Genomic DNA, 17,177 nt, shown 5'->3' with positions numbered 1-17,177 from the left:
TCCTATGGGAGCTATATGCTATAGTCGTCCGATTTTTATGAAATTTAAACCGTAATTCTGAAATATTTAACCATTACTATATCTCGAAGAACTAACAAAAAAAAACTAAAAAACACCAAAGTTATAATTTTTTTAAATTTATTTTTCCGATTGTTCCCATGGGAGCTATATGCTATAGTCGTCCGGTCCGACTTATATACTACCTGCAATAGAAAGACAACTTTTGGGAAAGTTTCATGCAGATAGCTTTAAAACTGAGAGACTAGTTTGCGTCGGACGTGATGCTGATCAAGAATATATATACTTTATAGGGTCGGAGATGTCTCCTTCACTGCGTTGCAAACTTCTGACCGAAATTATAATTCCCTCTGCAAGGGAAGGGAAATGAGAAGCCTAAGCACTCAGAATAATATCGATTGATATTTGGTCATGTTATACAATCTCTAATCTATATATTTTCCCAGGCGTAGTTTTCCAACAAGGATATTATTTAAGCAACAACTTTTAGTTTTTGATTATGGTCGGGCTACAAACAAAATAAAACAAAAATTAAATACCGACTATCGATGTTTTTCCATCTCTACTCATAACGCACACTTTACAAAAAGCACACATAAATTTATGTGTTTTTGTTTGACAACAGTTATTTCGGCCTATTTTGGGAAAGCGTTGCTTTCAAGAATCCGTTATGTTGTAAATAATGCATATCGTATATAGTACGCACAAACTCGTATGTACAAACAAATACGAATTACGCTATAAATTTGTTTTAAGAATTTTGCTCTATTCTAACGACCTTAGAAAGATTTTAGCTTGATTAAAGAAATGTTTTTCTTAAATTTGTTCACTACATTTGAGTACATGCCTTCCTTAATTTAAGAATTTTCTTTACTTGATTTTCTGAAAGCATGATATGCGATAGATTAATATAAGAAATGTATATCAAAATCAAGTACTATCGTACTTAATTTTAGAGCAGCGTTTTTTTCTGAGTGTAGAGCAACCAAGTTTTAACTTAATAATTTTTTAATGATCTTTAGAACATTAAGGCCAACGCACGCGACATAGGTGTTACCAAGGATTCAGAATTAAAAGATGTCCACATTGATGGAACTGAAACTCGTATTGTTTTAAATTTCTGTGAGAAATTCAATTGTACAGTCCAAGTCGATACATGTAAGTACCTAAAATATTTAATATTCAATATTTCTGCTACATTAATTTTTCCGTTCAACTAAGACCTATGTTTAAGTTTATTTATTTATTTATTACTTATTACTAGGGAAAGAAAAATTAGTTAACAACTCCACGTCACCGGACGCAGACGTGTAAATTAAATATATGTCAAATGTAAATTGTTTTCTGATTGTTAAGAATATTAAAATCGTTGTTATTATTTTATAGTGGTCCTGAAGACGGTTGCCGAAGAGCATCCGATATATATTGTCAAATAACCAAAATTAAAAAAATTGTGTTATTTTTTCTACATCCTGACCCTCGAGCCGGCTAACAATTATAATGTTTAGTAGCCATTTTCGATAAAGAACGATAGCCACCTCGGCTTTTTTTAACATGTTCTATTTACGACCGCTCCCGAATGCTGATAAGTGCTGTTTGCATATTTTTAGAGTTCAACTAATCAATATATAACTCGCTAACCCTTCGCTCTTCGCTGGGCAGTTCGTAAATATACAATTAAATAGTATTGCGAATTGAGGATGAGAATCGACGAAGATATTTTTGCCAAGGTAAATGCGGCTTGGATAAACAACGTTTTTAGTTTTACTGTCCGATGCATGAATGAATAAACTATGAGCAGTACCGACTCTCAAACAGGCAACATATAACTCCCATGTGAAAAACACGATTCTTCTAAACTAAGCCGCTTCACAATTTGGGCATATAACATCCACCATTCCAATATTCATGTACATTATAGTCAATAAGAGGGTCGTATTCAAATGCAGCACAGAACATATCTTCTAAAACACTACGTTGTATTCTTGTAGTCCTTGCTGGATTTCCTTCATAAGTTTTTTCAAATCTATTTCGTGAATGTCGCACTGCATTTGTGGTATTCTTTGTTACAACACGCCCCGGTCATTTTGAGTACGTCGACATCTTAAAGAAAATTTGTATGGTATATGTAGAAACACTTTCACTTTATAAAGGAAATTGAAATTTGTTTACATTTCTTTCTTCTTCGATCTGTCACATTTAACAGAAAGAGTGGTGAAGTGCGAACAGGACAATGCTATAAGACATCCTTGAACTAAGACGAATAGTGTAGCAGCTAACTGGCTACTTTCCGTCATCTATGAGCGATTGATAATGCTCTGAGTCTCGTGTTGTGTTCTGATGCATATTTTTTCAATACATGTGTTTTATTATTCTTCAAGTTGTAAAAATTGTCTTGTTAGCGTGATCGACGAAAGCAAAAGTAAGCTGCGCTTCCGCGTTTACATTAAATATGGCTTAAGTTTACAGAATGTTATGCGTGGCGCAGTGTTGGCAAAATGTTAAATGCAACCGTGTGTGGTTGCTACATAATTTCAGTTACGTTAAATTCAAATTCAAACTTATAATTATAACAATAGATCTCCTCCGACAAATAGTCTAAGACATTGTCTAAACCAGTAAGGCCGTGCCAATATATTTTGCGTTTAGTTAGAAAACATTAATTCGCAAAAGCAAAAGACATTTTCTCAATTTGCCTTTCTCCATATCTTTGTCAGCTTCTACTTCTTTTTGTTGATATTGCGAAATACAAAATATACTGAAATATTTTTTTCTCTCTTCAAGAGAGAATTGTTGTTATTAAATTATGGATAGTTTTGGTGGGTGCACTGCAGATTCGTGATGAATGGTAAAGCTATTAGTATTATAAATCATAATTGTGAAACCTAAGGTTTTTAAAGAAGAGAAAATTCTGCTTTGGGGACTTTAGTTCAATAAGAAAACGTTGTAAGTTCAGTTAATTGTACAAAAAACTTGAAAAAGCTAAATGCATATTATGGTATAAATGTGTGCGACCAAATGGTCTATCTAGTTCTGTTGAGGCAGTTTGCTCACATATAGGCAATGGGAGAGGACATACCTTTGACACGGTAGGCTTGTAAGCACCGGATGCAGCCTTGATTGTTCTGACAATTGATCGATCCATCATTACTCAAACGGATCCAAAATTGACGGAGCATTTTTTTTTCCTTGGAGAAATTGTGTAGTAAGCGGCAAGTGGCAACGTCGGGGGGTGCCAATAGCGAGGCCCAAATCAAGAAGTGTGCCGGTTTCAGATTACCTGGTTGTGCGTTCAGTTGGCAAAGCGGTCGAGAATTCCGTCAGTGCCGGTGGCAAGTTGCTCGTAGGCCATATATAATGTATTTCCTCGGAGTCGGGAGGCTTGTATTTCAAATGCTCCGGTATGGTCACCTTTTGTTGCAATAAAGGCTCGGCTTGGTGGACTCGCCTTGTGAAGAGTCTGAAGGTCTGCAATCGTTTGTGAGCTTGGTTTTGAACGATGCTAAAGCAGCGTATGCATTTGCAAAGAATACGTTTAACAACTTTTTTCTCCTTCACAAGCCAAATTTTCGCTTGTGGAAGCCAAGCAGGTCCTGTCCCGCATAACGGATGAACTGCAATCTCGGGGTGTGAGGCCACGCGTTGCGCAGTCAGCAAGGTTGTCGCTTGTAGGAACATGACACCACTGTGTCGGTAAACTGAATTGAAGAATTTTCCCACGCGGTTTGGAACATAGGTTCTCCAGCGTGCTGTATCTCCGTCTGACCAGTAACTTAAAGGTAATGCCTGGTTTCCAGTGCGTAATTGTCTTCATATCCAGTCTCGAGGGATCGTGACTGGCTTAGTGGGTGTGACTTGGCTGCGTGTAGCAACCAAATGGGTGCGGACTGTTCCATCAGTACGCGATTGAGGAGCCATCACAAAATACATTCAGCTGTGGGTCCGAAATTTTGTTGATATTTTCTTCAAACTAACGCTGTACTTTGATATGTATGATGTGTGGTAAGTTATTAACGGACTCATGCCAATGATCCTGAAGCGGATATGGTAGCGAGAATTGTTTCCATCGTCGCGTTAAATTCGTGATTTCCAAACTTTTTTGAGGGTTGGATTTATAAGCCCTAAGGGATCGGGCAACTGTAGAGAGGAGAGATCGATTGGTAAATATACGATAAATTTAAAATTGTATTTTAAAGCCAAAATAATCACGATTGGGGAGCCATTAAAGCCCTAAGGTTTTGAAGGAATTTTGATTTTTTAATTCCAAAATGCTGTTGCTTGATAGATGTTCCGAGGAAATGTCTCTCATAAGCAGATTAGCAGATCATTAGCTGGTATCGAATTTGACGAGTTTCGAAGGCCCGCTCTGCACCTCATCTACATAGATCTCAATTCGAAGAACATATTCTTAGCTTACTGCAAAATAGCTCGTATTGCTATATAAGGAGCAGACGCAGTTCCAAACGAGACTGTATTTAATCAGTATTCACCCAGTTTTTCGTGTTCATCCCGCCCATAGGTTCGTTGAAATGGAGTATTTTCTTGATGCATATCAATACATCTGTCCATCGTTTGAATATCTGCTGCAAATCTATATCTGTAAAAAAATCTAAGTCTAGAACTCCTGCCAGATCCTTCTGAAGTGCAGGTCCGGTACATCCGATATCATTTAAGGATCTTCCATTGGATGTTTGTTGGGACTCAGAGGTTACGTCGTCTATTTCGTTTTGAGTGAACCTTACCTTGTATGATTTAAAATAGGTAGGGTAAATGTTTTGAATTTTTCCCATTACCCCTTCGGATGTAATAATTCCGTTTATCAGCTTAGGGTCAAGTCTACTAGTTAAAATTGCTATAAGTTTTTCTTCTGTGTAAGATTTTTTTTTAATTATGTGTCTGTGGTATATTGGGAATAGCATTTCGAAACTATAGGAATCTGTATCGGCAGTCAGTAGAAATAATTGGTTTTTAAATGCGTTAATTGGAGCTTCTACCGAAAATATGAACGCGTCTGCTACCATATTAGCCACTCCGGGCTTGTACCTGATCTCGTGGTTATACTCGCCAATGAGGTCTCTCCAGCGTTTAAGCTTAGCGTTATGGTTATTTACGCTATTCGAAAAACTCAAGGGTTGGTGATCCGTGTATATTACCACTTTTGAATACCCGTAAAGATAATGTCTTAAACTTTGGAGCGCCCAAACGATCGCGAGCATCTCTCTTTCGTTGGTTGCGTAGTTTTCTTCAGTTTTTGACAGGGTGCGCGAATTTAACGTTATTGGCCTATGATTTTGTTCCAATACTGCTCCTATTGCGTAACTTGAAGCGTCAGTAGTCAATTGAAATTCTTTTCCGAAATCTGGATAGGCAAGGATAAACCTTCTGGAGACGAGAGTATTTTTAAGTTTCTCGAATGCTGTAATAGCGTCTTTGCTCAAGTTAGATATACGGCCTTCTTCGCCTCTTAGAAGAATGGTTAGGGGTTTTGCTATTTTGGCGTAATCTTTAATGAACCGTCTATAATAGCCTGTCATACATAAAAAGGAACGGAGATCTTTTAATGTTTTTGGAACTGGAAATTTTTTAATCGCTTTTATTTTAGTTTTTAGTTTTTTAGTTTTTACTCCATTTTCTGATATTGTGTACCCCAAGAAGTCTACTTCGTTTTTGAACAAATGGCTTTTCTCTATTTGAACCCTCATATTTGCGTTTTGCAGCGTTGAAAATACTCTTTCCAAATTTTTTATAATATCATCAACGTACACATAGCAAATTTTCCCTAAGTATTCTCTCAATATGTCGTCTAACGCTCTTTGAAAAATGTATGGGGATTTTTTCAAACCGAATGGGAGTCTCGTAAATTCATGTTTTCCGCCATTTACCGCGAATGCTGTTTTTTCTATGTCTGTATCTTTCAATGGTGTTTGGTGAAAACCACTCTTAAGATCTAATACCGAAAAATACTTGTTGTCCCCAAGCTGTGAAATAATTTCTCCAATTTCTGGAATGGGATACCGATCTGAGATAGTAACTTCATTAAGTTTCCTATAATCAATTACTAATCTGTACTTTTTTTCTTCGGACTGACCGGATTTTTTCGGAACTAACCAGACTGGTGCATTATATGGTGATCTTGAAGGTCTTCTAATACCATCTCTTAGCATCTCAGATATTTGTTTTTCTACCTCCTGTTTGAGAGGTATTGGGTATGGGTAATGTTTTCCGTAAACTGGAGAATCTGATGAACTTCTGAGCTTTGAATCGGGATCTGCGAAGAGGGTTTTGTTGCTTTGAACGAGGAGTTTTATTATTGATTTTTGTGACTTGGTCATATGGCTGACTTGCGGTCCAATTGTATTTACTGCTTCTGTCGCTAGTTTATATATCATTTTTTACATATATTATTGCTCCTAGGCTTTTCATTGTGTCGTTGCCCAAAATACCATGGAAGGTTTTCAGTGTGTCTAGTAAAAAGAATTTCATGGATGTATCCGAAATATTAGCGAGCTTAAGTATAGCGTGATGTGTTATTTTAGTGTTACCACCGATTGAACTAACTGAAAAAGTGTTTTTCATTTGGCTTTGGATTTGGTACTAATTGATTTTGAATATAATTTTGATTAGAGCCCGTGTCGATTACGAATTTTAGAATTTTTCCGTTCCCCGTGGGTACTTTAAAGTAAGGTAGTGAGGAACGATTTATTCTAAAAAATAAAGTTCTGACATATCTACGTATTCTTGGTGTTCGGTATCGCTTTGCCATTCCTCCTGAAGTTCGTTTACATTATTTTCTTCTACCAACTGATAATACTCTTGTTCGGAACTTGATGAAGCTTCATCTGAATTTTGCTGCGCGGCACTTTCTGTCTCTGGTTGAATATGGAATTGTCTTGGCATTTTGTTATTATTTTGGACATTAGCAGTGCTGAGAGGTCTTTTCCCTGCATAATCATTATTTGCTGGTCTGTTAATATAATTTATAAGACGCGATCGAACTGACTGATCTACGTCCATAGGTACCGGTTTCGGTTGTGGTCGTGGCGGAGGTTTTGGTGTGCTAAAGGGCGCTACTGTTACGGATTGGTTTGTATAAGGTTGACTATATAATTTGAATTGGTTCGTTTGAGTAATTGGGGGTTTTCCAGATTGGTAACCCAGGTAGAGATGCGGATGGAAATTTTATTTGACGGCTACCGTCCGATGTGGTTGTTGGGGTTTGGGTGGTAGCATGGGTGCCTCCCTCAATACAGGGTTTTTGGTGTCTGGTTATTCCTAGCATTTTGGTTCTCTAGTAGACTGCATAAGTGTAGAGCGTGTCCTAGGTCATGTGGTTCTTTAATGGCCAGTAATTGTGCCAGGTTTCCATTAAGGCCTCTGACAAAAGTGTCTAAGGCTTTTTCCCTGTACATGGCTGTCAAAGATTGTATAGTTTCGTGTGAGGTATCTAAGCTGCCAATTTGGTTTAGAATTAGTGATAGTTGTTGATAAACTGCCTGATTATATTCATCTATAGTATTGTTACCTTGGTTCAGAGCATAGCGTTGATATTCTAAGGTCTTTAAGTCGAGCTTGTCGGCGAAATGTGCTGTTAGGCATTTTGAAATAGCTGTCCAATCTAAGGGGGTATTATATGATTCTAGTACTGCGTCCGCTTGACCAGTAATTTTGTTACGAATTGCTAAAAGAATTCCATAATATTTTGGTGAACCAATTCTGTTTTCATAGATTTTTAACACCCTCTCGACACTTTTCCTCCATGACGAATATTCAGTTTTGTTTCCTGAAAAGTCTCTAAGTGTCCGAACAATGTCTGGTAATTTATCTAATTCACTAAGATTGTGCGTTAATTCTCTTTTAATTGTTTGATCTGTATATTTGGAAAAATCTATATTGGGATTAAGTATTTCATTTACTAGGCTACTGAGATTTGTCTCTAAGACTGTTTTTATTTTTTCCTCAATGTCCCTCTCGGTCATGATTCGCGTGTTTATTTGTGTGGTACTGGCTGATGAGGGTCCGGTAAGATTCGCGAGTCTGTCTGCCAAATCTTGTTCGGTAATTTTGGATATGGATATATGAGCAGCGAAAAGTTTAATTTAATTTTTTGTTTAAATTTTTGTTATTCAGAATTCGGAAGTTGTCTTCTAAAAATTAGGGTGTGAGATTTTTTATTATAGGGTGTATTTTGTAATTATTATGTGGGGATTTTTATTTTCCCTATATTTTGGATCTTTTTTACTTACTAAAATGTGTCTTCTACACTTTATATTTGGGTAAAACCTTTTCGTTCTTTGAATATTTTTTTTTGTTTTTGTTTTTAATATATTGCTTAAAACTATTTTTACAGTAGTAACATATCTCGGCGTGCTCTCGTGATGACAGGTTCGGCAGATTCCGTTTTATCCCACACTGCAAAGATCACTCCTGAGTGTCAGTTTACTACCTTCTCTGTACCTTAATTCACGTTCCCTTCGAACGCCGGGTACAAGTCCTGTTTTTTTCAGGAGTGACAATTTGCGGCGTTTTTTAAACATCACTTTTGCACTTCCGAATCTCGGGATTTTTAGTTTTTCACTTCTCACTGATTAGACGGAGGTTCGAAACGAAACGTCAGAATTTTTTACTTTCTGTACTTCGCGAGACGCGGAACTTGTTATCCTTTCGCAGGTTTTAATCAGGTCCCTGTTCGGGCGCCAGTTAAAAGATTGATTTTGATTTTTATATAAAAAAATCAAACGTTTTTTTATTGAGTTGGATTAAGAACTGATTTACTTAGGTTAAACAATTGTATTTTATAGCTACTCGTCGATCCATTGCTGCCGCCGTCTCTGCTGCTGTTGGTGATTCTACTGACGTTCTTTCATATTATTGGTTGCTGCTCTTGGTCGCCGTTGCCGTTGACCAAACTTAATTGTAATTGGCCAGTGCATTTTAATTATTGTTTTAATTGTATGCACTTAGTTGAGTTCGATCAACTTTGGAAATTGGCTATTCTGCATTCCCACGATCGCTGGCCAAAAGGTGAAAGCTCAGCGCACGTGGCTAAGTTCGTTTGAGCTTTATTGAGGGCATTGCTTTGCTGTTAGTTGTGCAATAAATGCTCTCTTCTTCGGTTTGGGAAATTGTATTATTGAGGGCATTGCTTTGCTGTTTGTTGTGCAATCGATGCTTACTCTTTTCTTCTGTCTGGGAAATTGTATTATTTTGGGTGTTCACTTATGTATTAAAAATATAATAGCATGTATTGCTGTTGATTGGTATGGGCTTGTGGGGTATACATTTACGAACAAGTATGCTAACACAGAGGTTGGATGTTATTTGGTTTGGAGCTTAAGGTGGTTTTGTAATTGTCTTCATATCCAGTCTCGAGGGATCGTGACTGGCTTAGTGGGTGTGACTTGGCTGCGTGTAGCAACCAAATGGGTGCAGACTGTTCCATCAGTACGCGATTGAGGAGCCATCACAAAATACATTCAGCTGTGGGTCCGAAATTTTGTTGATATTTTCTTCAAACTAACGCTGTACTTTGATATGTATGATGTGTGGTAAGTTATTAACGGACTCATGCCAATGATCCTGAAGCGGATATGGTAGCGAGAATTGTTTCCATCGTCGCGTTAAATTCGTGATTTCCAAACTTTTTTGAGGGTTGGATTTATAAGCCCTAAGGGATCGGGCAACTGTAGAGAGGAGAGATCGATTGGTAAATATACGATAAATTTAAAATTGTATTTTAAAGCCAAAATAATCACGATTGGGGAGCCATTAAAGACCTAAGGTTTTGAAGGAATTCTGATTTTTTAATTCCAAAATGCTGTTGCTTGATAGATGTTCCGAGGAAATGTCTCTCATAAGCAGATTAGCAGACCATTACCTCTACATAGATCTCAATTCGAAGAACATTTTCTTAGCTTACTGCAAAATAACTCATATTGCTATATACGGAGCAGACGCAGTTCCAAACGAGACTGTGTTTAATCAGTATTCACCCAGCTTTTCGTGTTCATCCCGCCCAACGAACCTCGTTGAAATGGAGCATTTTCTTGATGCATATCAATACAGCTGCCCATCGTTTGAATATCTGCTGCAAATCTAAATCTGTAAAAAAATCTAAATCTAGAACTCCTGCCAGATCCTTCTGAAGTGCAGGTCCGGAACATACGATATCAGTTAAGGATCTTCCATTGGATGTTTTGCAAGATGCGTCATATACGATCATCCGCTTTATTTGATCCTTCCATTCTTTTTCACGCAGTGCCATGGAGCAGATGAGCATGCCAAGACGAGCAGATGATTCCATAGGTTTTGCTGCTGGTTGACTGTTGCTCCTCTGTCGTTTTTGCTGACTTGACCTAAATTAATATATTCATTAATGACCTTGGCATAAAGGTGAAAATAATAAAAAATATTGCAATCAAAAACAAAGCTACTGAATATAAGATTATGTAGTGGTAACAAATTTTGACAGTACAGTAAATTACCCAGCAAATTACCCATACCCAAAATAAAAGGCCCATATAAAATTGATGAAGTACTTAAAAATGTTAAAGTATTAATAAATTTACTGAAAGATATTGAAGGTTTTCAACATACACAAAACCCTTATCAGTGCGTTTTGAGAGCACAGAATATAAGACACTGGATGAGAAGAAATTGTAAATTGATAAAATTTTTTATTTGTATTTGAGATTAAGCATTTAAATCTGATGTATAATTTTACATAAGCGTAGGAAAGATAATATTCGATTGGAGTTAGAAGCTGTAAGATCAGATAATAGTTTTGAGGGCGGGGTAAGAGCGAATAGGTTTACTCTGATGTTTAGGTAGTGACCACAGGTATGAAGTAGATGCTTGACTAATAGTTCAGCTCCGCAGTTAGGGCAGTTCAGCCGCCTTTCACCGTTGAGGATGTGTTTATGCGTGAGAATTGTGTGTCCAGTTTTTAACCGAGTGAGAATGGCGCATTCCCTCCTGTTGAACTAAGTAGGAAACTTGATGTACCTTTTGCCAGGTTTAAACTGCTTATACCAGTGGTTAAACGACGACCAGTCTTCCAGTTCGATGTTCAGCAATATGTTTTTGAAGTTTTTGCAGATGTCCTGTTGTACTCCAGGGATGATTGTGTGGCACGGAGCTCGTCCAGCTAGTTTTGCAGCTTTGTCAGCTAACTCGTTCCCAACTATTCCTGATAACAGGTTATTGTTATTGCAAAAGTTTTGGACTCCTTGCAGGGTGGACAGACTATCACTCATCCCTTAAGTTCGAGAGCAAGTTTAATTGCCTGAATAATAGCTACTGCTTACGCTGTAAAAACGGAGAAGTGGTGAGGTAGCTGACTCCATGAAACAATTAATCCGTGTTGGTCTACCACTGCAAAGGGGGTTGTGGCGTCGGACTTTGAACCATCGGTGTAAAGCCATATCCTGTCGGAGTATTTGTAGGTAACTTCTTTAAATAGCTGCTTAAACGTTGTGATTGGTGTCCTTGATTTTTGACAATCATGAAGTGTATGTAATTTTGGACAGCAACAAAGCTCTAGTCGCTTGTATAAGTGTTGTCCGATGGATGAAAGAACGCTTAGATGTTAGAAATTTAATAATTTTTGGTCTACCACTGCGAAGGTGGTTGTGGCGTCGGACTTTGAACCATCAGTGTAAAGCCATATCCTGTCGGAGTATTTGTAGGTAACTTCTTTAAATAGCTGCTTAAACGTTGTGATGTGTCCTTGATTTTTGACAATCGTGAAGTGTATGTAATTTTGGACAGCAACAAAGCTCTAGTCGCTTGTATAAGTGTTGTCCGATGGATGAAAGAACGCTTAGATGTTAGAAATTTAATAATGTTTAGTCTATTGATAAGATTGATCCTAAGTTCGTTACATTGTTGTTTAAATGTGAGTCGTTTATCAATTGTCAGACCAAGAATTTTAAGAAAAGGAACTCGTTCTATATCTATGTGGGTAATGTGATAATGGTGGGTATGTACAGCGTTGTTTCTTACAAATATGAAAAAGCTTACATTTATTTACAGCAAGGGTCGCACCGGAGGTGTTTCCCCAGATTTGGATTTCTTCAAGGATTTCCTTAAACCTATTATTTAGTGTAGTGATATTCTTACATTTGCTAAAAATTATGGCATCGTCTGCATAAATTGACAGTTTAATTTGCTTATGTCTTAATATTATGTTTTTTAAGGATTTGAAGGCGATCATGAACAATACCACAGAGAGTGGCGATCCTTGTGGAATGCCATTGTGGAGAGTATAGAATTTGGATAGAGTGTTGTTAACTCTGACTCGGATAGTACTGTTGATCATGAAAGCCTTCGCTAAGTTGAAGGTCTTTTGACCTTCCCCCCACCGGGAAAGTTGATCCAATACTGTATGAACCCCTACGCGATCTAAGGCCCTTTAAAAATCAGTTGCCAAAATGGTAACATGTTTTTTGGTAGAAAGGGCGTCCGATGTGTAATGGTGGAGATGCAGAAGACAATCAAGAGTACTATGCTGTTGTTTAAAAGCTGTTGCTGTTTCGTAATGAACCACATTTACCTTTTGGCTAACATTTTTTCCAACATTTTGCTTGGGCAAGGGAGTAAAGAAATGGGTCCAAAGGATGTTAATTCGTGTGTTGGTTTGTAAGGTTTTAAGATAGGGATAATAATGGCAGATTTCCAAACATGAGGGTAGGTACCTCTAGCTAGCATTGCGTTATACATTTCTAATAGTCGGTATTTAGCTTCGGAGGGTAACAGTTTAAGCATTGGATATGAAATTCGGTCTATACCGGGAGTTTTTCCTTTCGCATACTTAAGGGCATATTCGAGCTCACTAAGGGTGAATTTGGAGTCAAGGTCTGTGGAGGCGGTGGATTTGGTGGGTGTGTATTCCTGAGAAAGAATTTCTTCTTTACGAGTCTTGTATTAGTGTGAGAAGTTGTCGTCCTTGGAGTAGTCCGACCAAAAGTTCGCAAAGGCATCGCTAATATCTGCAGAGTGCTGGAGAACTACGTTGTTATAATTAATTGTTCTGAGGTTATTTGGGAAATTTCCTATTAAGCGATTTATGTCAGACCAAGTTTTCTTGGTAGATGATTGAGGACATATATTAGATGTAAATCTTTCAAAGGATTCCCTTTTGCTTTTTTGGAATTGTATTTAAATAGAGCATTAGATTTTCTGTAGGAAATCAGGCAGCGGTGCTCTGAGTTTGTTTGTAGGCATGCCAGAGGGATTGCTTGTATTGCCTTAGATCTTGCAGAGTTTTGTTCCATCAAGAAACATTTCGCGGATGTAGAGAGGGTTTTGGTTTGTGTTATTGCTACATTAGCTGAATGCTTTTATTATTTTGGCGGCAAACAGGTTTAAGTCGTTTGTAGCAGGGAAATTAGAGTGAACTTTGCATTTGCTCCGATACAGATCCCAATTGGCTTTATCTATTTTATATTTTGGGATTAGTTTGAAACAGGATAATGATCGCTTCCGTATAGAGAGTCTTTTAAAAACCACATACAAAAAGGGAACAGTGATGCGGATGCTAAAGTTAGATCAATAGAGTTGTGAGTGGAATGATGGGAGCGGAGCCGTCATTGAGGATAGTTAAAGTTGATTTGTATATGACTTCTTCTATTTGGAGACCTCTAGAGTTTTGCGAGGATGACCCCCACAATGGACTCCAAACATTAAAATCTCCCACATATAGGATTGGTTTGGTAGTAAGATCTACTATTTTAAGAATTTCGTTGGCTACTACTAACTAAGAAGGAGGTATATACAGTGTTGGGGTGTATCTAGGTACTTGTACCTAGATATGTACCTAGGTAATTTTTTTCGGTATCTTTTACCTTACCTAGGTAAAAAAATATTTGGCTACCTTTAACCTTACCTAGGTACGAATTTCGTTTACCTTAAGTTTTAGCTATGTAAGGTATTTAGGTACTTCCATACGTGTATGTAAATATTGTGCATATTAGAAATAGCCCTGCTTCACAGCAATGCAATCGAAAACTTAGAAATATGATAGTTCCACCACTTACTCACAGAGGTCTTTATGGTAAGAATGCAAAAATATTTTCCGTTGGAATTTGGTATAATGCTAAATTAGCAATGCCGTTGCTACCTAAACAGTGCACTTTTGTCGATGACATTGGTTCCTAGAAAACGTCACAACAAATCTTAAAATGAGCAAAGAAGACGCAGAAAAAAGGAGCTACCATTAATTTTAAATGGTACTTTCTTTTTACCGGACGGGAAGTGCAAACTGTGTGTGAACAAAACTATCAAATTTGATGAAAAGTCAACCGGCAACTTGCATAAACATCTGAAGGTAAGTGAACTGTGAAGTGAATTGATAAATTAATTTTCGCGCGAAAAAATGCATGTGCGTAGACATGCACATGTGCTTTTAAACATATGTATATATATGTATATATGTGCTTATTCATACATTTATGTGGTGCAGTCACCAATGTGAATATGACCATATGTATGTATTTATGTATAGATTGTGCCTATTTCATTAAAACATTTAAACAATCATAGCATGAAGCAGCACGATTCCCGCAATTTTTTTTAATGCACCTTCGAATTATTTGAGTATGTGAACAAGCACATATTTATGTATGCATCATATATGTATGAATATGTGCTTATTGGAGTGTATGTTTAAATGTAAATGTGCATATCTATGCACATGCATTTTTTCGCGCGAAAATTATTTTCCATAAGTTTAAATAATCTAAAAGTGCATTTTAATACGAAATTGACGGATACATAAATACATACATATGGTCATAATTTTATGGACATAGATGGGGTGGTCATTCTTTATTTTTATTTTTTATTTTCCACCAAAAAATGTAAAACTATTTTTTTTTATTAAACCACATTTTTATAAATATATGTATGACTAAGCACATAATAATGTTTAAATTAAACAAGTATAATGAAGACATTAAAACATTATGAAACTTTTTTTCAGAGGGTTCACCCGAACAGTTATTCTTCGCATGAAGCTTTGAAAGCGAAAAATTCAAAAATAGAAGTGAAAATTTCCGGTGATCTCAAAAAAAGAAACCAATGTGACTTATGTTTATATCTTTGTATCTCAGAAAAAGAAACTGATAATAAAAATTTCAAATTTATAAAATTTTTAAGTTGTATTTTTTACCTTTTACCTTTACCTGGGTACAGAAGAAATTGCATACCTTTTACCTTACCTAGGTACAAATATTTGCAACTACCTTTTACCTTACCTAGGTAAAAAAAAATGGTACCTGTCTCAACACTGGGTATATATGTATTAAAAATACAGATATTGGGGTGGGCTAGGATTTTAATATCTAAAGAGCATGTATTGCTGTTGATTGGTATGGGCTTGTGTGGAATACATTTAAGAACAAGTATGCTAACTCCTTGTTTGGCATAGGTATTAGAGCTAATATTATAGAAATATCCAGTAAATTGCTTGAGATAAGCAATATCCGTTAAGTTGACATTAATATGGGTTTCCTGAAGGAAAATAACATCAGGGTTGGTATCGTTTATCAAAAGTGGGAAGAGAGGATGTATGTTATTTGGCTTGGAGCTTAAGGTGGTTTTGGATTGTCGAAACTATGAATCACTCATAGTATAAACGATTAACGATACCAACCCTGATGTGATTTGCCTTCAGGAAACCCATATTAATGTCAACTTTGTGAGGACGCTCAAGGCGCCTCACATTTTCCCACTCAAACAAACCCAGTATCTCAGCCATTGAAGGCAGTATTATGTTAAATTCTCATTGTATGTTAAGTTTCCAAATATAGATTTAAGCTTAAAACCTAAGTATCTCAGCCATTGAAGGCAGTATTATGTTAAATTCTCATTATATGTTAAGTTTCCAAATATAGATTTAAGCTTAAAACCTAAGTTATCCTATTTTCAAATATAAGCGCGCGAGGTTGCCAGTGTTGATGAGCAAGATCGGTCAGCTGGCCAGTCGGGTCGAAAGTCGATAGTATCGATATGCTATCGCAATCATCTGTGAGCATGCGAGCGTGCTGTTAAGCTCAAGCGTGCTGTTAAAGACAAGCTTAGTGCGATGGCGCGAGCGTGCTGTTAAAGTTATCGCAATCACCCATGAACATGAGAACGTGCTGTTAAGCAAACGTGCTGTTAAGGGCAAGCTTAGAGCGGATGGCGCGAAAGTGCTGTTAAGCGCGAGCGTGCTGTTAAAGGCAAGCTTAGTGCGGATAACGCGAGCGTGCTGTAAAGCGCAAAAACAAGCGTATCGACGTGGCACAGCGATCCACTCTTTTACGGCAGCCGAACAGGACGGACCACTAGTAAAACTCAGCGGAAGGAACCAGCAGACGGCGACATCAGATCAAGCTCAGGAGTAAGATAAGCAACAGAGATCAGAGGCAGGCAGTACTGAGTGCGAAGGTTAGGGAGAATACAAGAATAAATAAAAGGAAGATAACTTGTGAAATTAAAAACCCCAAGTGCCGGTAATAAAATTTAGTGAACACCAAAGCTACCCACGTGCTACTCCAGGTCGGTTAAGTTTTCGTGTTGCGTCTCCGAGGTCTGTTTTCTCTACACAATACGAACACTTACCAGACGGGGGAAAAGCGCTGGAAACTACCGCCGGCCTTTTTCTACTCACGTCCAGGTTAGGGACAGCTAATAAAATTTAGTGAACTTCGGGGAGTGCTTTTTCGGGTTGGCCAGGTTGCTGCATTGCATTTCCGAGGTCTGTTTTTTCTACGCAACGCGGACACCAAAGCTACCCACCTGCTACTCCAGGTCGGGCAAGTTCTCGTGTTGTGTCTCCGAGCTCTGTTTTCTCTACGCAATACGAACGCTTACCAGACCGGGAAAAAAGCGCGGGAAACTACCGGCGGTCTTTTCTACTTACGTCCGGGCTAGGGACAGGCTAGTAAAATTTAATGAATTTCACCGAGGGGCTTTTTCGGGCCAGTGAGGCTTCTGAGTTGCGTCTCCGAGGTTTGTTTTCGCTTCACAACGCAAAAGCTGCCTGCGTCCCCATCCACGTCGGACAAGCTCCCATGTTTTCGTTTTCCGAGGTTTACTCTGCAGAATCCGAACACTTGCCGGACAGACAATTCTCCGCCGATTTCCCCGCGCCCTCCCCTTCGCTCCGCGCAGGACCCAGT

General features: G+C 37.7%; 1 protein-coding gene and 1 long non-coding RNA gene across 4 annotated transcripts in view; both read left to right on the top strand.

Moving 5' to 3' along the window:
* LOC108149630 overlaps positions 1–17,177 on the top strand; it is a 300,988-nt gene that overhangs the window by 156,098 nt on the left and 127,713 nt on the right. Inside the window, 1 exon segment of the mRNA XM_041709988.1 lies at positions 1,041–1,176. Coding sequence (XP_041565922.1) covers positions 1,041–1,176 — 136 coding nt within the window.
* On the top strand, positions 13,833–15,158 carry LOC121467725. 3 transcript variants are annotated; one of them, XR_005977783.1, is made up of 3 exons: positions 13,926–14,068; positions 14,120–14,341; positions 14,996–15,158. It is a non-coding gene; the product is annotated as an uncharacterized LOC121467725 (long non-coding RNA). The 3 variants fall into 3 exon arrangements; XR_005977784.1 differs by having other exon boundaries at positions 13,930–14,068; positions 14,143–14,341; XR_005977782.1 differs by having other exon boundaries at positions 13,833–14,341.

Source organism: Drosophila elegans, unplaced genomic scaffold, assembly GCF_018152505.1.
Source record: "Drosophila elegans isolate 14027-0461.03 unplaced genomic scaffold, ASM1815250v1 contig_536, whole genome shotgun sequence".
Classification (NCBI taxonomy): Eukaryota; Metazoa; Arthropoda; class Insecta; order Diptera; family Drosophilidae; genus Drosophila; species Drosophila elegans.
This window is presented reverse-complemented; position numbering and strand designations above follow the sequence as displayed.